This window comes from Mustela nigripes, chromosome 1 (assembly GCF_022355385.1).
Source record: "Mustela nigripes isolate SB6536 chromosome 1, MUSNIG.SB6536, whole genome shotgun sequence".
Taxonomy (NCBI): Eukaryota; Metazoa; Chordata; class Mammalia; order Carnivora; family Mustelidae; genus Mustela; species Mustela nigripes.
The window spans coordinates 139,459,137-139,481,678 of record NC_081557.1 but is presented as its reverse complement, the minus strand read 5'-3'; the positions used below and the strand labels follow the sequence as shown (position 1 = coordinate 139,481,678).

The 22,542-nt window shown below is 32.8% G+C and overlaps 1 protein-coding gene across 2 annotated transcripts in view; it reads right to left on the bottom strand.

The window, feature by feature from the left end:
* FSTL5 (follistatin like 5) overlaps nt 1–22,542 on the bottom strand; it is a 771,710-nt gene that overhangs the window by 722,057 nt on the left and 27,111 nt on the right. For both annotated transcript variants that reach the window (XM_059374351.1, XM_059374341.1), the window contains exon 2: nt 3,526–3,667. In XM_059374351.1, the coding sequence (XP_059230334.1) occupies nt 3,526–3,657 (132 nt within the window). In that variant the 5' untranslated portion in view covers nt 3,658–3,667. The remainder of the gene's footprint in view (nt 1–3,525; nt 3,668–22,542) is intronic.

The following is a 22,542-nucleotide window of genomic DNA, read 5'->3' as shown; positions in this document are numbered from 1 at the left end:
CATACCCAAAGTCCTGACACCTCTCTGGGAAAAATGTGGAAAGTAGCTAGTATATATCAAGATGTATCATATATATTATTTATATTATTTTATTGTTTTCTAGTCAATAAATATATTCAAAACAGTGGAATTTAATCCGAATAGAAAATCTTCTTATCCATTCCCTAAGTCTTACAGAAATTTAGACATATTGTTTGCAATTTCAATGAAACTGAAGGTTAAAAAATAACAAAGAATAGGGAATTTATCTTTGTAATGATATTAAAATAATTTACTTTAAATATGTTATTACATATTGTTCTGTTGATTTTACTCTCATAAACAGAACAAATTATACCTAATTAATGTATTATTCATTATAATAAACTATGTAATATAATAAACTCTATAATATATATATCAGATATATATATGATTTCAGTTTATTCTAGTCAGCAGATGGAATCATTAATTCCATATGTATTTATGAAGTGTTGACTATGGGCCAAACACAATTCTAGGTGTTATGGTATAGCAAGATGAGTAGTAGTTCACATTATAATGGAAGGAAGGAAGGAACCATCCAAAAAACAAATAAACAAATCACACACACACACACATATATATATATATCTCATAACCATGACAAATTGTGAAAACATATTTCAAAAGGGAGATAAGCAATGTCTGTGACTGTTCTATTTTTAATTACGGTTTGGGGAGGTTTCACCAATAACGTTGCATATGAGCCCAGTTGCATGGGGATGTTGCTAGTGAGCAGAAAGTACTTGGTGAGGTTTGACAGGGACTGTACAACTGTGGGTACTTCTTTGCTCCTGTCAAATACAAGTTTTCACACACACACTTTCACAAATGACTTTAATAGCTTAATTTTACCTCTGTCTTAAATCATTTAGTAGTTAGGTATTACTAACATTCTACCTCTCTGCTTTTAAATACCAGTAATCATGTATTACGTTTAACTATTTAGAGGTAAGAGCCACCGAGATGGAAAAGATTGGGAATTAAATTCGATCATTTTTGGTGATTATTAGTGTTTCTAAAATAGGCTTAATTCATTATGTCGTTTCTTTTCTTTAAAGGTTTACTAAAGGGGCACCTGGGTGCCTCAGTGAGTTAAAGCCTCTGCCTTCGGCTCAGGTCATGATCCCAGGGTACTGGGATGGAGCCCCACATGGAGCCCTGCATCGGGCTTTCTGCTCAGCAGGGAGCCTGCTTCCTCCTCTCTCTCTCTCTGCCTACTTGTGATCTCTCTCTGCAATAAATAAAATCTTCTAAAATATTAAAAAAATAAAGGTTTACTAAATCTCACAGCAATGCATGAAAATTTATCTTCAACATCCAAATTTAATTTAAAATAGTTTGTTTATAAATGTACACTGACACATAAAAAGCTGTGGTATTATATTTAGCAGGAGAATAATAAAAACTGCATAACTACACATTCTGCCATCATTTTTCTGCCACGGAGACAATTAAACCTTATCTATTATGTTCACAGCATCAGGAATGAAAGGATTAGAAAGGCATAGTTCCTGACCTCAAGATACATAACTTAGGGTAGACAAACAGCACAGAATGCATCTTCACTTGTATGCAACAAAATGAGCCAATATATTGTATTAGTAATATGTTTTGAGAATGTTCATAAATGAGTTCTTATCTCTATGCTTTGGAGTAGGATAAAACTAATTGTTAGTCTATGAGGTAGGGGACACAAATGATAATTGGAAAGATAGTGAAACAAGGTCAATTCTCCAGCTGCATTTATCCAGAAACTTACTTAGATTTACATGTGACTAAATTTCAAGAATGATTTTTGTAATTGAAGTATGTTTCAATATTTTACTTATTTTATTTTTTTCTGGCTACCAAAACTGTACTGCATGTTACCTTAGTCAATTAATATACTTCATAAATGTAGGCATTCATAAAATCCCTTAACATTTCTAAAAATTGCGACTTTTCATATATCAAATGAAAAAGGTACATCTTTATAATACTATTTTGGAGATTAAATAAAATAGTACATTTAAGAGCCTACCCTATGATCTGGCACATAAAAATTCCAGTCAAGATTAGTGATTTTATCAAAACATTAGAATGTGAAAGATTTTCAGCAAAATATATGCAATGTGTACAGATGCAATGTAAATACATGTGTATTATACATGTATGTGTACAACACAGGTCTGAACTGAATGACCCACTTACACACAATTTTTAAAATTAATATGGTACTTTACTGTAACTGTATTTTTCCTCCTTATAATTTTCATTAGCATTTTCTTTTCTCTTGCTTACTCTATTGTGAGAATATACTATATAATACACATAACGCACAAAATATGTGTTCATTAACTGTTTATATTATCAGTAAGGATTCACTCAATAGTAAGCTATTAATATTTAAGAATTGGGGGCCAAAAGTTATGTGTGGGGCACCTGAGTGGCTCAGTGTGTTAAGCACTTGCCTTCAGATCAGGTCATGATCCCAGGGTCCTGGGATCTAGACCCATGTTGACTCTCTGCTCAATGGAGAGCCTGCTTCTCCCTCTGCCTCTGCCTGACACCCCCCGGCTTGTGCTTTCTCACTCTCTCTCTCTCTGTCAAATAAATAAACAAAATCTTAAAAAAAAAAAAAAAAAGTTATGCATGGATTTTCAACTATGCAGGGGCCAGCATCCCTAACACTTAATATTGTTGAGGGGCCAACTGTACTTATATTTATTTCAAGTTTTTTTTAAGACAAATAAGAAATTTTAAGATATATATTTTCTCCATAATTAATATGTCATTTTTTGTTTTGATTCCTACTTTGAATGAAAATCAAAATGTATTATAAACTTTTAATTTGATTGAATAAACAGCTACTTTAGTATTAAAGTTGCCCTATTATTAAAATAAAAGTACCAGCTTAATTAATGTAAATACATTATGTAATTTATAGTATGCCTAAAGCCTATTTATTTTATACTTGAAAATATTTAACATAAGAAAGTGAAGTATTTCCTCAATATTAAAAATGTAAAATTATGATTTTTTATGAAATTAAAACATTTAATGATTTCCATAAATATTAATTTCTTTACCAGCCTATCTAACTCCAGATAGTATAGACATCTTTTTTGTTTACTTTTACTTCAAATTTAAAAACATAACAATGTTTTAGTTTAAAAAGTTCTAAATTTAATATGGGAATAACAGAAACTATCTAGTCTGTCTAGCTGATAGGGTCTTAACATATTTACTTATTTTTATGTCACTATTACCATGACTTAATGTAAATTTAAATGATTTTTTTCAATGAGCCATCTCTATACTTTAAGAAATATTTAATTCCCCAAATTATAAATTTCCTAATTGCTACAATTTCATGTTTTAAAATGTGCATTTTTATACAGAAATTATATTCTGAAGGCATATACTGCAATAAGTGCTCCTAAGTGAATAATAAAGCAGACACCTAATAGTTCAGTTCATAATTGCTAGGCACTGTGAGCAAATTCAGAATGCTGACTGTACCTTGTGTCGCAATCTGATTAGAGGTTGGTAGGATTGAAGGCCATATCCTGCTTCTTTGGTTGGCCTTCCTTCTGACTCCAGAAAAATGAATCCAAGAACCAAAACTGCTGACCAGCACTTAAACATTCTCATTGGTTCTCACCTGTGAAAATTAGCATTGGAAGTAATGAGAAAATGTTTTATATATTGAAAAAATTCTTCAAGAAGTATTCAATAGTGCATAGAAATCTCCACAGATCTAATCAAAACTTGTAGGCAATTGCCAACTGAATCCATAATAGGTAAGCATCTCCAAAAAAAGATTATGATACCCTTGATCATAACAAACAAATAAACACTGTTTTGTTCACTCACACAGCCTTACACAACATTAAATACATGGAGATATAAATGCCAATCAAAAGGTATGGAGGAGAATTAATTAAAATGAAGTTGGGGATGCCTGAGTGGCTCATTTGGTTAAGCGACTGCCTTTGGCTCAGGTCATGATCCTGGAGTCCTGGGATCGAGTCCTGCATCTGGCTCCCTGCTCGGCAGGGAGTCTGCTTCTCCCTCTGACCCTCCCACTTCTCATGCTCTCTCTCTCTCATTCTCTCTCTCTCAAATAAATAAAATCTTTTAAAAAAATATTTTAAAATTAAGTTGAAAGAAAATGAAAAAACAAAAAACAAAAAACAAAACCTTAAGCCATGGCTAAATTTCTAAGCATCCATATAGAGTACAATTATCAACATACTTATAAATCTTGAACTTGTTTTTGAGTACATTTGATGAATAACACTTAATAAAACTATAGCTATTATAATTCACTAGCAATGGCTGGTAAGAGTTTGACAAGGTGGTCTTCTATGGTAGGTACTTAATAAACTGAGGTACAACAAAAATAAGGCAGAGGGTTATACTGAGTTATGAATACATTTTCCCAATACTAGCTAAAAGAATATTTTCCTAAAATTTTCTTAATAAGTATTTTAAACTAAAAGCCGTGTGAGTCTGTCCACTGCTCTTTATCTTTAAATATACCAGAGTAATTGTAAAATGGCATGAATTTATTATATAAACTCTAAGCCCTCTTCCAAAAAATAAATCTATGCTTTGAATTAAACCATATCCCATTTTATCACTTTCACCGGCACATCTTTGTCCCTATTGTGACAATAAAGAAGCTCTTTCTCCCCCTGTTCTGTATATCTGACTTCTTGAGAAACTTAACCAATTAATTAAACCTGATAGTTACTGTTGTCTAAATGTCCCCACCCAGTTATTAACTTCCATCTTTAAAGATGCTCAAATCGCCCAGGTTTTAAGATAATTTCTCTCCTCTACTTCCTGAATATTCTGAAAGAGTTGTGTATATCCTTCTAGCTAATTTCCAAAACTAGTTCACTCAAGCATGTTTCTATCTCTATCACTCTATCAAAGTAACATTTCTTTGGTAAGACTGATGATTCACAGATCTGTATTCCCGAAACAAATAATGCATTATATGTTAATTGAAAAAAAACCAAAGTAATATTTCTTTGTTTCAAGAAATGGTCACTTTACTTGGTGTTTAAGACACCCCTCTCTTCTGTTTCTCTAGAATTTATGAAAATTTCTCAGTCCTTGCATAGCTTCATCCCACTCCTTTGCTTCACTATTAAATAGTATAGCTTACCAAATTTCATTCTTAGCCACTTACCTGCTCCCTCCATCCAGCCAGACATTTCAACATCATCTATCATTTTAATTACAGCTACCTCATGCTTTTAGACCACTTTGTTTTTAAGGAACAACTACACTAGCAGTACCTGTTTTTACTACCCAAAAGAAATCTGAAAAGGATTTTTGTTTTCACAAAAACAAACAAACAAACAAAAAGATGAGAAGAAAAAATAGTGCTCAGCATTTGTTTTGAAGTGAGCCCAGAAGCAGCATTCCTCCGGAGGGTGGAGTAGAGAGTGTTGCCCTGCCAAGCTCCTTCCCAGACAGAACTACCCTCAGCATCCCAGCACCAAGCTACCAGGATTTTGAACTGTGCCTGTGAGCATCTGTGTTTTATCTGGATTTATTTTGGCATCCAGTAGTAAGAGGTGTCCTAAGGTATCAGAAAAGCCTAAGAGGGAGGTCTGAGAACACTCAAAAATTTTCCATATAAATTAATGGTAATTGCTTCTTTCTATGCTTTTTTAATTTTTTTTTATTTTTTTTTATTTTTTTTTTTATGAAAGAATACACAAGAATGCTGTAGTTTGGGATAGCAGAGAGAAATTTTGCATCATTGCTTCTCATCCAAACTCCAGATTAGAAGAGTCAGCTACATGTATATTTCAAAACAGTTCATGGTATACAAGCCTCACATAAAGTCACCCTTTCCCAGATTCTCGTTTGCCCATTTAGTCAAGCCAGAAATGAAGAGACACCTTTGACTCCCTTAACTTTCATACTAAACTCATCCCTAAGCTCTGTTAGTTCTGCCTTCAAAATGTATCTCTTAGAATCAGTTTCTTTCCAGTCTACTGTCAAAACCTGAGTTCACACTATCACCACCACATCTCCCCTAAACTGCCCCAAGCACAACCTTACTGGCCATCCCCATTCATGCTTATGCACCCTGAATCATTCCCTATGCAATAGCTCACATGGTCATGTCAAAGGCAAATATTATGACTTCATTGCCCTTGTTAATAACTTTAGGATATACTCATTTACCCTTAAGATAAAAACCAAAATCCTTGATCTATCCTGCAATTGCAAAATCTAGGCTCTGAATGTTTTTCTCTTCTAGAGAACTGCTCTCCAGCCACACTGAGTTTCATTTAATTCTCTGAACTTGGTCCATTCTCACTATGAGACTTTTGTACCTTACTTTCTTCTACTGGAAGTATACCTTTTCCCACCCCATTTATCTCCAAAAGACCTTCACATATCAGACATATCTCTTAAGAACCTTTCCCATAATATCAAGCTTGAGCTACATTTCTTAGTTACTCATGCTCATAGATCAGTCTTCCTTCATTTCAGAACAACCATTTGTAATTATACATCATTAATATGATTATTTAAATAATGGTGGACTTCTTCACTACATTATATATCTCTCTTCTTCAAACTTCATGAATACAGGGATCTGGTGATTGGTTTTTCTCAGCATTATAGCATCTGGGCCTAGCATATTGCCTGGTACCTACTAGACACTCAATAAATGAATGCATAAGTGAATGTCATCCTGCATTCAAGAGCAAAAAAAAAAAAAAAAAAAAAGATTGTGTTTTCTTGCATTCTGACAATATTGAATGCAATTCCTATTTCACGACCACTACAAAACATCTGAAACTGAACCAGAAAACTAAATAATTTCATTTGCAATCCATCCCTTTGCTGTCATTTTGATGTATAGTCTAATACTTCTCTCAGAGGTAAATATTTGTTTATAAGACAACTGGATGGAATATTTTAAATCTAAGATAGAGCCCAAGAATAAAGCAAACCGGACCAACTTAGCTGAAGGGATATTTTATTAGGGGTTCTGAATACTATGTTCCTTCAGTTGTCAAACAGGAAAGGTAGGAAAGAGGCATGGCAACAACCTTGTCTCATTATGACAGGGTAAAGGTTGGGTCATAAATTTCTTAAGCTCCTCATTTAAGGGTTTTTATTTTTCTGTCTTCTCTCTCTCTTCCTCTCTCACTCTCTCACCCACCACACACACACATTCACACACACATATATTCCACACAGCTAAAAATATTTCATATACTATAAAATATAGATTAAATAAACAATTACTTAATTTTAATAGATGACCAAAAAAAAATCTCACAAATTTTGAGTGAGAAAACTTCCACATAATGATAATTAGATCAATAATCTCTTGAAGTATTTTTTTCTGCCAGAAAACAATAGGCTAGGAACGTCTGCTTTACGAAATTTTACAAAAAGTTGGTAACAAGTCAACATGCAAATCTTCAGTGTATTATACAACTTATTTATACCATTTTCATCTACTTCTCATATTATTAGCCATGATTAATTTTTTCATTGATAATCTTATATTTTCATGACTAAAATTTCTTATTAATACAAAGTTTTACAAAAACTTAAAATATAATAATAAAAATACATACTTTTTATCTCATCAAAAGCTATTAAGACAAATGGAGTAATTTATTTGGTGTCACAGAAAAAAATGAAATAACTGATATTAAAAGCAGATACCAGGGCACCTGGGTGACTTGGTCAGTTGAACATCTGACTCCTGGTTTTGGCTCAGGTCAAGATCTCAGGGTCATGAGATAGAGCCCTGAGTCAGCTCTGCACTAGGTGCAGAGATTCTCTATCTTTTCTTCTCCCTCTGCCCCTTCTCTACTCTCTCTCAGATTAATTAATTAATTAATTAGTTAAATCTTTTTTAAAAAGATCAGCTACTTTTGGGGGGCTGGGGAGAACCCTGATTTCTATTGCAGATAGGCATTGAGCTCAGCAGTAAGTGTTAGATAAGACAAAAAACTAAGACAAGCTTCTTCATTTATCTTCTGTGAATGACTACCTTGCAAGATTTTCTTTATTAAGATATTAGTAAGAAAAATAATTGAATCCAATTAGATAGCCATCAATTAGCAATCTAAATAAAAAGATGACACTTCTTGATAGACGCTCAGAAAATAATTATCGTTTTCTTATTTCTCCTCAGCTACAGGATCCAAAAATGTCATTATTATGTCTTTAAAAGTTCACTCCTTCACAGAAGGTGTTCTGGAAATTATAAATCAGTAGTAATCAATCCCATGATATACTGACTCATGATCTCACTTTCTCAGTACTATAACCTCTGACAACGTGTTAGGTTTTCATAATTAATTGGCAGTTTGTTGATAGCTCAGTAAGAACACTGAAAAGCACGTGACTAAAACAAAACCAGCTGGAACAGATGGTGCAATAATGATCCTATGACTTTTCCTTACAACCTCAACGTTTATATGGAAGCATCAGAAAACAACCTCGTTATTAGCTTAGAGAAAACAAAATGTTTACAAATCTAAAAAGTATCTGCTCAACATTAGATTTAACAAAGTTACACTTGAAAATAGTAAGGGGAATGGAGAAAGGTTTCTTTTGTTCAAAAAATAATGTTTATCTTTGAATCAAACTATTTTATTCACCATATGGTGTAACATGCTGTGCAGCTCATGGCAGTAGGATTTAGACTAGTTATATGATTTAGTAGATTCAGATTTCAGGGATTTTGATTTGTTTACACATTCTCTAGAATTTCACCTCACTTGGGAAAACAAACTAAGAGTGTTAAAGTACTGCCTTAAGAATGAAATATAGCATTTGAGATGGGGAAGGAAACTGTGGTATCATGCATACGAATGAAAAGAATGTCAAGGTGAAGCAAATCCACAACATTCTCAAATGTCGCAGAGAAGTCAAGTATCTGAGGGTTTCTCCTGGAGTGCCCTCACGGCCTCGCACTCCAGCCTAGAAAAATATTGTAGGTCTTTCAAGACAGTTCCATCCACTTCCTTGGTGAAATCTTCCCTGTCAATTTTGTCTGGACTTGACTGCTCTCTGCTGCAATTTTTACACGTGTCTCTCATGTGTCTTTTCACCTTTGCACTGCTAATTATTGATTTAAGAAGATTTATGTGTGTGTGTGTGTGTGTGTGTGTGTGTACATTAAACCAGTTCTATCACAATCTCTTAGTTTCTTAAATTCCACAGACCTTTGTTCTCTTCTGTAAGAGAGTGGCCTACATGATTACTAGTGCCTTTTTCCTTTTTGGTATTCTATAATTCTATGAGACAGAGAAATTGACTTCTAACCTACCCTGTCACACTGTATAACCTAAGCAAAACCAATTACATTTCTTGGGCCTCATCTGTAGGAAGGGATTTATGACCCTATATAGTCTAGCATCTGTACCAGATTATTGCTTCTGACTAGATTTATTGATCTGGAAAAGGATATGAGGAAGAACAGATTTGAGGGAGAAAACTATCATTCCTTCTTTGAGCGACCTTTTGGTAGTCCTACTGGAGATGTTAAGTAGTCATGGTATATAGGAATCTGAAGTTCAGCAAAGAGGCATGGGTTAGATATACCTCTTTGGAGTTCTTAGCATTTATATGTCATCTAATCTAGGTATGAGATAGGAAAAATTTGGAAAAGAGAAGAGGCCCAAAGACTAAGTTCTCAGGCAGGTTTAGTCAAAACAGAAGATCAAGTGCTGCTAGGAGAAGAGAAAATGAAAATAGTGAAGTTTTAAGTTTGGAGAAAAAGATGCATGAAAATTTCCATTGAAATGGAATGACTGGAAGTCATAGCTCTTATCATCTGGCATGCTATATTTCTACTGGTTTGTTTATTCTCCATTTCCAACCAGAATGTTAGCTCCATAAAGACAGGACTTTGTTAATTACCTGTGTGAATTAGAGCAGTACCTGGCAGACAGCATGAGCTCAATAAATATTTTTAGATAGATAAATGAATGAATAAATTAATGGTGATAAGTAATTAATTTGAAATAGTATGTATACATTAAGGGATTCTTAATAGTCTTCATGTAATTGAAAATATTCATTAAAACTGACTATGAAATCAATCTAGAATTCAAGTGGCTGTTATTACAAAAGGCCTTTCTTTTACACCTCGATCAAAACCAGGTTTTCAGTGGGAAGTTCCTGTGGAAAAGCTTCCCTTGTCAAGGACTGAGTTTTTCATTCCTTTAGCTCAACTGAAATTGGAAGGACCTGAGAGACTAAAAGGAGTAAAAGAATATTTTCTATGAGCAAATCTGTTGAGTAACTGTTTTTATCTTTTGACCCACTTTAACTTCATACCTACTACTTCGAACTCTGTGGTTGAGTTCTAATTTAATACTTCTCTTAGGAAAAAAAAAAAATTCTAAAGAATCTACTTCCATTATGGGCAATGGAGTCTCCCTATCACAGAAGTAGATTTTTTGCACCTAGCAGTTAGTTACCCTTATGAGAACAATGATTTCTCCTAATGATTGTCCCATCTTGAAATGTTCATTCTAATAAGCATAGTTAAAAACAATATGAAAACAGCTACAAGTCACTGCCTTCATGCTGTAGGACCATACTGAAGAATAGTAAAGGAAAAACAGATCATGCATATCCTACTAAACATATTAGGAGAGCACCATACAGTACTTAATCATCCAAAAATATTTTCTCTGCTAAGTATTATTGCTTATATTGAACTAAATATAATGAAAGAGAAATGTAACAGGATAAAGTGTCCAAGTTCAGAAAGCTGGTCATTGTCAAAACTGATATCTGAATCCAAGGCTGACTCCACTCAAATCTGACCCATGGTTCTGTCATGTAATTCTACCTTTAAAACACACATAATGACACAGATACAGAAGAAAAACCTGTACAAGTAGTAGCCATAGACAGCAAGCAACTACTTAATCAGACTGAAAACTACTGGAAGAGAGAATCTTTCCTTAACATTCACTTTGGATCAATGCAAATGCAGATACAACAAACAAAGGCAGGGATTATGAGAGAGCAATAGCTATGTGACTTCTATGTTCCTACTGCATGGGTAAGTGTCTTTCAATTCTATACAGACACATACATAAAAATGGAAGTTTCTTTAGTTCTTAACTCTATCTTATTGGTTTATATTGTGAAAGAGACCAAAATTTTGAAATGTCATACCTTGTTGAAAGATGATAATATGTGCAGTACACTTTTTTTTTAACATCTTAGATAAGAATAGAATTATAATTGTTAAATAATAAGAATGATGACCATCAAATTAATTTAACGTTCAAAGGAAGAACTTCTATTTCAATGACATAGAAGTCATTAATTTGGATGAACAAAAACTGTCCGGCTTCTCACCAATTATACCTTTCAATAGCCAGCTTAACTTGAAAAAGAAGGAAACTAAATATAGATAAAATATATTCATTGGCATTTTGGAAGGACTGCAGTGTGAAATGTATAATAATTTAAGCTTGCATTAGGAGAAAGTATTCACACTGAATTCCATTTAATTAAAAAAAAAAGAAAAAGATGTGTGTACTCTGCTTTAAAAAAATGAAAATCCCACATCATGAAGAGCATGTTGGGTGGTAAATATTTGTTTCCCAAAGCTATCTTTGATTTACAAAACCATGCTGAATCTTTACTTATTTTTTATTTTATTTATTTATTAAAACAATTTATGCTGCAATATTTATACAAAACTATTAATACTTCTAGTGCACTAAAGATATTTTTGAAGTAAAAAATTTAGCTACAACATCGAATATAAGACAACAGAACTGAAAACCATATTAGAGATTTAGTGTAACCCCTTCTTTTTATACGGGACGAATATGATACGCAGCAGGAGTAACTGGTGGGCCCACAATGAAGGTAGTCATGGGCCTGGAATGTCACTGTCCTGATTCCAAATATAATATTTTTCTTTTAAATGCTACAATGTATTTGACTAGAATCCATTCAGTGTGGAAAGAAAGGACCCACACATTCAATTGCTTTCAGTGTCTAAGGCACTGTTTAGAAGCCACAGTTCTTTGAACCCCAGCAACTTTGTATTTAGTACTCTATAGAGTTTATAAAAGCCAACACAAAGGACATCAGCATCACAATCTCTACAAAATCATATGGATTAAGTAGAATTTTCAGAATTTTTTTTTTTTTTTTTTTTTTTGCTTTGTACATTTGTTTTTTCACAATGAAATTCACTGGGAAGATAGTTATATATGGCTATGGTTAAAGTTATATATAGATGGTTATAGCAGTGCTTATATAACTAGTGATGCAGTAGTTTTATATATATATTTATTATATATAAATAAATATGTATTTTTATATAAATAAACAATTTTCATGAATATATATAAAATTTATGAGAGATATAGTAACATAACCTTATAGATGTTTATAGTTGTATATGGATGGTTATATACAGTGCAGGATATATATATATTTTAAAGTGTGTTTGACAACTGTGGAACAGAAGGGGTCTAGCTGACTTTACCAAGGAATTTTATTAAATTATATAACCTTATGGTAACCTGGACTTCAAATTGTAAGTACTGGTGCTTCAGACTGAAGCAGAAAAACAAGACAACATACAGTGACCCATGACTCATATTCTATCTCCCAAAAAACATCCCCAGACTTGACTTTATAATACGTTTTTGATTCTATAGCAAAAACGTATATGTGTAGGCTGAAATTAAATTAATTCCATATGTCAGTTTTTATGATGACCTTCAGTAGATGATATTAAAAAATAAACTTTATGCAATTATTTATTTACAGTTTATCAAACCATCTGTTTGTTGTCAGTTTTGTCTTCAAAATGAATAGATTTACAATGGAGCATTATGCCTCCATCAGAAAGGATGAATACCCAACTTTTGTATCAACATGGACAGGACTGGAAAAAATTATGCTGAGTGAAATAAGTCAAGCAGAGAGAGTCGGTTATCATATGGTTTCACTTACTTGTGGAGCATAAGGAATAACATAGAGGACGTTGGATGAAGAAGAGAAGTGAGTTGGGAGAGGGGAAGAAGAACCATGAGAGACTTTGGATTCTGAGAAACAAACTGAGGGTTTGGAGGGGAGGGGGATGGGGAGTTGGGAGGGTCTGGTGATGGGTATTAAGGAGGACACGTATTGCATGAAGCACTGTGTGGGGTGTGTAAACAATGAATCTTGGTACGCTGAAAAAATTAAATTTAAGAAAAATGAACAGAATGGAATTATTTTTAAATAAATTTGGTACAATATTCTGGATTATATATGTTGGTATGCACATCTAAAAGGGAACAATTTTTTTTAAAAAGGGCATCAATTTCCCACCTTGCTGAAAGCCACAGTCTGTAACATGGGGCAAAATGACTGGTGAAAATCATGTACTAATATGACCAACATAGTATGAAGCACTTCACTTAGATTTTCTGGACTGTAAGTCCTCCTGGCTTATGTGTGAAAACTCAAAAAAGAAGCAACTTCAATATTGTTCCTATATTTTTGTATGCAGTTTATTTGACATGATGAATTTCTCAATTTTAGCTCAATTTTAGAGAAATCTGACATCAAACAGGCAATTTGCTTCTTGTGGTTGGTAACCTGAAAACATTCATTTGTAAAAACTGTACCAAAAGTATTTTTAATGCTGAGCGGCAGAATGCTGTAATAGAAAGAACAATAGCTAAAGTCAAAAGATAAGGATTCTACCTGTGGCTGTGTTCATAAACTGATTTTTTTTTTTAACACTTCCTCTTCAAGTCTCAATCCACTGTAATTCAGCTTCTACCAAACTAATCCATTGAAACTGCTCTCAAGAAAGTGACCGTTTTACTTGACCTCTCTTCCTTTTAGCTTTTGTAACACAGAATTCTCATGATTTCCCTTCACCTGCCTAGCTTCTGAAGTCTCTTTTCCCACTCTCCTTCATTAATCTGCTCTTCTAAAGCTTGTATCTCACAGGTTTTGTTTACTAAATTTTAAAAAAGAAAAAAAAACATTAATCACAATGATAAAGTTCATTTTCTTCTTTGTCTTCTAATTTGTATTCTCAAGAAAAATTTAAGGAACAACATCTATATGTCATGGCAATATAAAGGGAGAGTTATAAATATATATTTTTTTTCTTTTCAAAGTAAGTACCAGCTGGAAGTAATCATGGAAACTAAAACTAATCAATCACATTGATCATTGTTTGTTTTGTTTGTTTGTTTGTTTTTTCTCCTAAACACTCTGGATGTAACTTTATTGCACTTTGCAAAATGTTAGTTAACAAAAAGTAATTTCATGTTATGTTTGGTGTTAAAGTCCTATTACCTTAGTTTGTAGCTAAGCTGTAGTGGTAAGTTTGCCTGACAAAATACAAAAAACAATGTCTTAAAGTTTAAAAAATAATAATATGTTATATGACCTTGAGGATATTGCCCTAGTTCAAGAGAAGAGAAAATCATTATAGGCACTGTCTTCTGAATTCATTGCCTTCTACCTTGATGAGCACTTAAAATGTAAATTAAAGAAGAATGCAGCTTTTAGGATTGACTCTGCCTAAAATCCCAAAGGTACTATGTTACAGATTTTATTTGCTATTAAAAAAAATCATTGCAATTTTGTCAATGTCAGATTTTAAATTCAACCTATTCCATACCAGGGTTTCTAGCAGCCTATGTTCTTTAAATCAGGGACTACATTTATTGTACAGGAAAAAAATCTGTCACAGTTTAACAATGAAGTGCTGCACAGGGAACAACTTAATTTCTTCTGTATTTAAAACTGAAATGCCATGGGGAAAACCTGTCCAATCATTTAGGTCTGCTGAATCTCAGAGGTATTCTACTTCATATTCAGACAAATATGGGAAAGGCCAAGGATGGAGTCCACAATTAGTAGCAGAAGTCATGGAGACCCAGAATATTTTCCAGAACAACCTAATGCTTCCTCAGAAGGAGAGGTGTAGGCCACCATGATGTGGAAGGGAAAGAGGGAAAATGGATTAATGTGACCTAGTTCTAACATGAGGATTTTTACAGAGTTTCTCAAAAGCAAAATCTCCATGCTTTCATGAAAAATAGAGAAAGCAGTGGGTAAACCAGGCATAAAGGTGAACAACTAAGTCAACTGAAGTTGACTTCAGTTCATTGCCAGTGATTGGAACCAATGTAGACAAGAGTAGTTGAAACTTTCCAAGAAATGTCTATCAGGAATTAACAGAAACAGTACTAACTAGTTATGTGGCAAATGGTGACTAGGGATTAAAACCCGAGTCATGAGCAAGTATGCAGCAGAAGTTGAGTTAGTTCTAAGTGCCATAAGAGAACCTGAATTTTATTCTATACCAGTGTTTGAGATTTGGAAAATAAACGACAGGTAAAAGGTTGGATTTAAGAAAAAAAAATTAATAGGGTTGGAAAGAAAGGAAACTGAAGATGAAAAACAAAGAGCAGTGACATGATGTTTTATGATTAACAGTAAAAAGTGCTTAATGGATATTTATAGTGCTCCAGGTAAAGTTTACTATGTGCTTTCACATTCTTGGTAACAATCTATCAAGACAAAATCCACTAATTTAAGTAGACTAGACATGTGAATCCAAATAATACATCCTTATCAACCTCCCAGGGTATACATCTTTTGAAGCAAATGTTTTGAGGAAAAAATACAGGGAAGGTACTGGTATCAGTTTGATATCTGAGAATTTCACATATGAGTCTTTGGGGGTGTCTCTTTCTAATTAAATTTAGGGGAAAATACTTCATGGAATTTACCCATATAGAATTGGTAAATTGGTATTTGCTTGCAACTCCATCTGGATACTGTGTCTAGTCTAAAGGTAGGTAACAACATTTAGTAGCAATATCCAAACCTCAGATGGCCTGCTTCAGGACACTTTCAATTTTGCAAAAATCCTGTAACCCTGACAACTAATTTTTTTTTTTTTTTTTTTTTTAAGCAACTTTGGGTCTCCAATTTTTCTTTTCTGGGTAATGAATATCAAACTCCCAACAGAACTGGCTGGGCTCAAGACTGCCAGTAAAATGTATCTCCCTTCCTCCATTCTCATGGAATTAGAACTAGAAATGACCATAATGATTCCTTGCTGCGGCTGGAGGCTGAGAGAAATGCCTCTCAAGATTCTTTAATAAGGGAATCTATTGCAAAATGGCTCCTTGAACACCCAGAGAGCAGCCAAGAAAATACTGGGCGGTAGCTAGAAAATCTATCAAAACTTCCCTCAAGCACACTTAAATGCTTCTTTTATTTCATTACTTTTTTTAAAAGAGCAAGCTACAAGCTTGACGCAGCCCACTTATTGTCCTACAGTAAACACAAAAATAGCTGAGGCCAACCCCAAGGGGGCGTAATTGCCTATAAACTATAAAGGGAAACTAACGTCATAGAGTCCCCTCAACTTTGGCTTCTGAACTTTTTATTTCTTTCTTTCCTTTTTTTAAATTTTTTAAAAGATTTTATTTATTTATTTGACAGAGAGAGATCACAAGTAGGCAGAGAGGCAGGCAGAGAGAGATGGAAGCAGGCTCTCTGCCGAGCCTAGAGCCCAATGTGGGACTCGATCCCAGGACCCTGAGATCATGACCTGAGCCGAAGGCAGCAGCTTAACCCACTGAGCCACCCAGGCACCCTCATTTCTTTTTAAATAAAATTTTAATTATATTTTCTATTTCTGCTTTTAATATATATAATTTCTAATTATAATGTATATTATTTATTGCTTAGTGGCTCATAATAAAACTAATATTTAAGAAAATCTCCCTTTCATAAAAATACTCTCCTATATATATTTTCATGTGTAGTTTTTCACTATAGTTTTTTCTAGATCTGGAATTAATTTGGAGGCATCTCCTGAGGGCAAGATTTTGTTTTATTTTTCTTGTATTTTCTTGTATTTTACTTTTTTAAAAATTTTTTTGTATTTGAATTTTATTTTTACCTTTACTTGTATTCTACATAACTAAAAAAAAAAAATTAAAGATTTTATTTATTCATTTGACAAAGAGCACAAGCAGGGTTGTGGCAGGGAGAGGGAGAGGCAGGATCCCCACAAACCCGGGACCCTGGGACCTTGACCTGAGCTGAAGGCAGTTATTTAGCCAACTGAGCCACCCAGGTGTCCCTCAAGCAAAGTTTTTTGAGAACTTTAGCTGGCTTATAATATGTCTTGATTAAATGTTGGGTTTCCCTGTATCATGGTTATGTTTTTAAATTCTCTATTTGATCCTATTAACCTCTTTATTCCTATGCAGATAGCACAAACTTTAATTACTAGACTCTGATAACAATTATTTTTTTTAAGATTTTATTTATTTATTTGACAGACAGAGATCACAAGCAGGCAGAGAGGCAGATGAAGTGCAGGAAGCAGGCTCCCGGCTGAGCAGAGAGCCCAATGCATGGCTTGATCCCAGGACCCTAGGATCATGACCTGAGCCAAAGGCAGAGGCGTTAACCCACGGAGCCTGCTGATAACAATTCTTGATATAGAGTAAGGAAAACCTTTGGTTCTTTTCTCTTCCATATCCATTTTGAAAATGAGCATATAAATTTCTTCATCAGAGCTTATTGTGATTCATATTTAAGTTTGCATTTACCTCTAGACTGTCAGTGTGATTTACTTTAGGTACTTACTTTCAAAGCAGCACATGATGTTTTTGTTAACCTTAATGAAAATCTATCCTTAGTAGGTGAATATAATAGTTTTACATTTATTAAGATTATTGATATATTCTAACATTTCTATAATTAGCTTTTTTTATTCCATATATGTGTGTATTGTTATTTTTTTACTGTTGTATATCTTTGATTACTTTGTTTCTTTTCATACTTTCTTTTAGACTGAATGTATTTTTAATACATTCCTTTCTTTCTCACTTTATTTAGAAGCTAAAGATGAATTTCTCCTGTCTAAAATATTCAATACGACTTTCTTCTGAACAAAAAAAAACCTTAAGCTTTCAACAGGTTTCCAAAATATAAGACCTTATATGAAATTAGTGATAATAAAAGCCTCACCTTTAAAAGACAATAGTATAGTAGATTACACTTAATGTCAATAGTTCATTTAACTTCTGTATTTGCCATTTTTTCCTTGCACACCATACATTTCTAATGGTTTACTTCTATGTTGAGGAATATGTTTCTAAAATATTTCAGTGTGGGTCAATAAGAGGCAAATTGTCTTGTTCTTTGTGTCTTAAAATCTCATCTTGTTCTTAATATGAAATCATATTTTAGATAAGTAAGCAACTTTAAATTGGTAATACTTTCTCTCCAACACTTTCAGATGTTCTGTGGCTTATATTAATTTAATGAAAAGATTTTTGTTATTCTATTTGCCATTCCTTTGTAGGGAATGTGTTCTTTTTCCTTGGTAGCTTTCAACACCCTCCTTGTTAAATTTACTTATTTATTTTTAGCACTTTATTCTTGATAAATTTCTCAGTAGTATTCTACAATTCATCATATTTTGTTTTTCTGTATAACCTAGTGTATTAACTTCTCCATTTAACCTTTATTTAAATGATTATAGGTATGTTTGCTAAGATTTCAAATTATTTTGTCCTTTAAAAGTGTTCTTATTTTTATTTAGTTAACTCTGATTTCATTTTATAATGTATTATTTTTGGACATTATGACTTATCTACTTGATGTTCCTCAATGTATTTATTTCAAAATTTGTCAATCCTTTTTCTTAAATAACATTTCTTCTAGAATATAATCACCTTCAGTTATGTATTTACTTCTTTATTTGTCATGTTGTTGGATGTGTGTACATGCATGTGCCCAAGATGAAATGGATGTTTGGCTGTGTCTCATTCTACCTCCCCAGTCTAGTTCTGGCAGCTTTGGGCTTCTTCCATGTTACTATGCTGAGAGCAGCGCAGTAAGTCCTCAAGCTTGTGATTAGCTTGCCTGATCATGAGGGTTTCTTTCTTTTTTTTTTTTTTTAAAGCAGTCCCCTCTCTCAATGCGAAACTTTATTTAATTTGCAGCACTGACCAATCTTTTTTCCTCCATCTCAAAACAATACTAACTCAAACCCTGAATTCCAACAGTTTGCTTCCAGCACCTTCCAAGAATTTGCCTGGAAGTTCTTTCCCATTAACCAAAAGAACTTACTCTCCATGGAACTTTATCAGTTTCCCTATATAAACCTGGCTTTTGCCACCAACACCTTCTGCTTATCCTCAAAAGTATGCCTCTTTGATGGCCCCCTTTTTGTTTTAATTATATGTTTTATGCTGAGGAATACCCTCATGAGATAAATAAGGAAATGGGTTTTGTTTGTTTTTGAGTGTGCCTAAGGCATGCTCACAATGTAATCTATCTGTGACTATTGGACTTGCAAGGATAGAACCAATATTAACTAATTATTCAGTAAATTTAAAAAAAATTGAGTTGTCAAGAATTCAAAAAACAAATGGATCTCATAGAAATACCATTTGCAAGTCATTTAATGAGTACATATATCTTGAAACCGTTTGGTTTTCTAATTTACTTAGATAAATTTAGTAGCATTTTCATTAACTTTTTCATGATAAAAGTTAAGTGGAATTTTTTTGCACTATTAAGCTCTTAAAAATACAAATGTAAATACTGAAACACTTATATGGCCTTATAGTATACATACTATAAGGCCATATAACCAAGAAATCTGAGAGGGAAAAGAAGTGTCAATCTCAGTGGAGTATTTTATAAATATTAGACAAGAATTGATATATTATTATTAAATTCTTACACTAACAAAAATGCTAGGGTGGTAAAAATTGATGAGAACTTTTGAAAATCATGACTTGATTTGATCTACAACCCTGAAAATAATTCAAATGATCCACTAAGGAGATTCTTACAAATTTCTTTTTTTGACATATCCCTCTATTTGTATTAATTTTCAAAAACTACAGAGCAAGTAATTAACATGCTAAATTTAATCTAATGCCAACATAAATCCAGTCTCATGAAACCTGAAAAACTAGAATTTTATATTTGAAAGATATATTAGAATTATGTAGTCTAAAGTCATTTCTCACAGATGAGGGAAGAGAGTCAGTATCATGAGCTGAACTCTGATGGTACTTAGCTAATTACTTGGTAATAGCATCAGGCTCTCTGCTCAGCGGGGAGCCAGCTTCCCCCCTCACCCCTCCTGCCTCTCTGCATACTTGTGATCTCTCTGTCAAATAAATAAATAAAATCTTAAAAAAAGAAAGAAAGAAAGAAAGAAAGAAAGAAAGAAAGAAAATATCTCCCAGAGAATTGTTGGAATTTACGATTTCCAAGTAAATCTCTGAAAGTTTTCATATTCTTAGCAAAAGTAATAAAAAAAAAACTTTTGATGATACCTTTGATGCTGCATAACAAATTCTTAATTAAAATGTAGTCATCAACAGACACAGAATAATAATTTAAAAAGGATATTATTTATAGTCTGTCATTGAGAATCTTAACCCAATGTTGTATGATTGTGAAATTTTTCAAAATTGGCATCAAACTATATCATGGCAGTATTAATAAGAAAAGGCATCTCAAAAAACAAAAGGGGGCATCTCTCAGCTCCATGTAAAAAACAAAATAAAATGAATACAAAAAGGAAAAAAACAGTTACTTTGAATTGAATAATTTAATGTAACTTAAATAATACATTTTTGTATAAATATCTACACAAGTGCTAAATTTAAAAAAATAATAATTTTCCAAATTTTATAGTCTCAGAAATAGTGCTCATTGTCACATCTGCTATGAAGGGAGGAGAGGAAGAGCTTAATCAAACAAAACCATCAATTCCTTTTGGATTTATTCTTCACAAGATTTAAAATGTGTTCTTTTTTTTTAAGAGGCAACACGCTAGCGCTATAAATATATTTTATGAAGACAATACAGTGAGATTAAAAATATGAAGCAATAGAATTGTAAAAACCTAGCAGGATAAAGTCCTTACAGGTATTGACCTTTTTTTTTATTTTCTGAAATCATCCTGCCCTTTGAAGCAACAAACTGAAGGTCTAGTAAAATGATTGTATTCTGCTTTACCTAACCATCTGACAAAGAGTTTAGGAAAAAAATCATCAGTGTCTGGTCTTTAAGAAACTTTAACTGTGCATTGGGTTTTCAGTGTCTATAAGAGTTCATTCTTCAGAAGGAAGAATATACCATATCTGTAAGTGTAGTATTACCTGTACAAAATGTTTCATCATAACTATAAATTCACCCTTCATCAAATGCATAATAAATAGGTTCGTGGGTTTGAAAATTACAGGCTTTTAAAACAAGCTCAATCAAGACGGAACATGGTAAACCCTTCCTACGCAACTGATTAGGAAGGTGCATGAACTAAATTTCCCTGAGCTATGTAAACAAAAGCTAATTATCTTTACAATCAGATTTTTTGAAATGACTGATAGTCGACATTAAATAAGGAAAAGCTCCAAATGAATGTGTTTTTCTTTTTTTCCTAGTTTTCTGTTTAAATAAGTGTCACCTCATAGAGAACTATAGAAAAAACCCTTCCAAATATAAGGGCTACATAGTTAAAACAATAAAAATTAAATATTTTTTATTTTAAAAATATTTTTAAAATTAAAAATAAAGAATTAGTAACAATGACAAAAGTTTGTTGAATTATTACTTATTGTAGACTTTATGTTAAGCAGGTTATATGAACAAGTCAAACAAAACAACTTAGACTGATATGTAGTGATTTGTCCAAGATGACTACACTGACAAAAGATCTGGATTCTGGTTACTCATGATAACCAAAAATCAAGGATTCTAATTATCATTTCACTATGGAACAGGATTGGCTATATACTTTTAAATCTTCACCTTATCAGCATTTCCTTAATATAAATATAGCATAAAACACTAAATATGGTAAATAATCATGCATTGAAACTATTTCCCTGCTTATTTATATGACTTATTCCCTCAGACATACATATTACTCTGTTTTAATACATGTATGTCAGTCCTACCATTGTGGTAACTTTAAGCCATGTTTCTTATTACCTATATGAATCATATTAAGTGTAAAAGGAAAATACTTTTAAATATCATTATTGTATCAGAGAGCCACATTTTCTAATGCAAAGACTTATACCCTATGTAAATATATCATTTGAATTAGAATACAATTTGGATTATGCTCACTGCAAATGTGGTGATCCAGTGGGTTTATGTACTATTGTCTGCCATGGTAACCATAATATAATCCTACTAGAAGATTTAAGAACATACCTAAGCAAGCAGGGACACATTACTGCAGTCACTTCTTATGTAGAATTAGAATCTCAGACATCATCTGGGTAATTTAAGTAAACATAGAACACGATTTCTTCTTGGAGAGAGAGAGTAGGGTGTTCCATTATTTGTGGGCTAATAGAGCTCCACGAATATGTTATAGTAAAAGAATTAATACACTACAGTACTACAGTACTTGTTTGCACTCACACAGTAAAAAAAAAAAAAAAAATTATGGATTGTGGTTATAACAAGGTC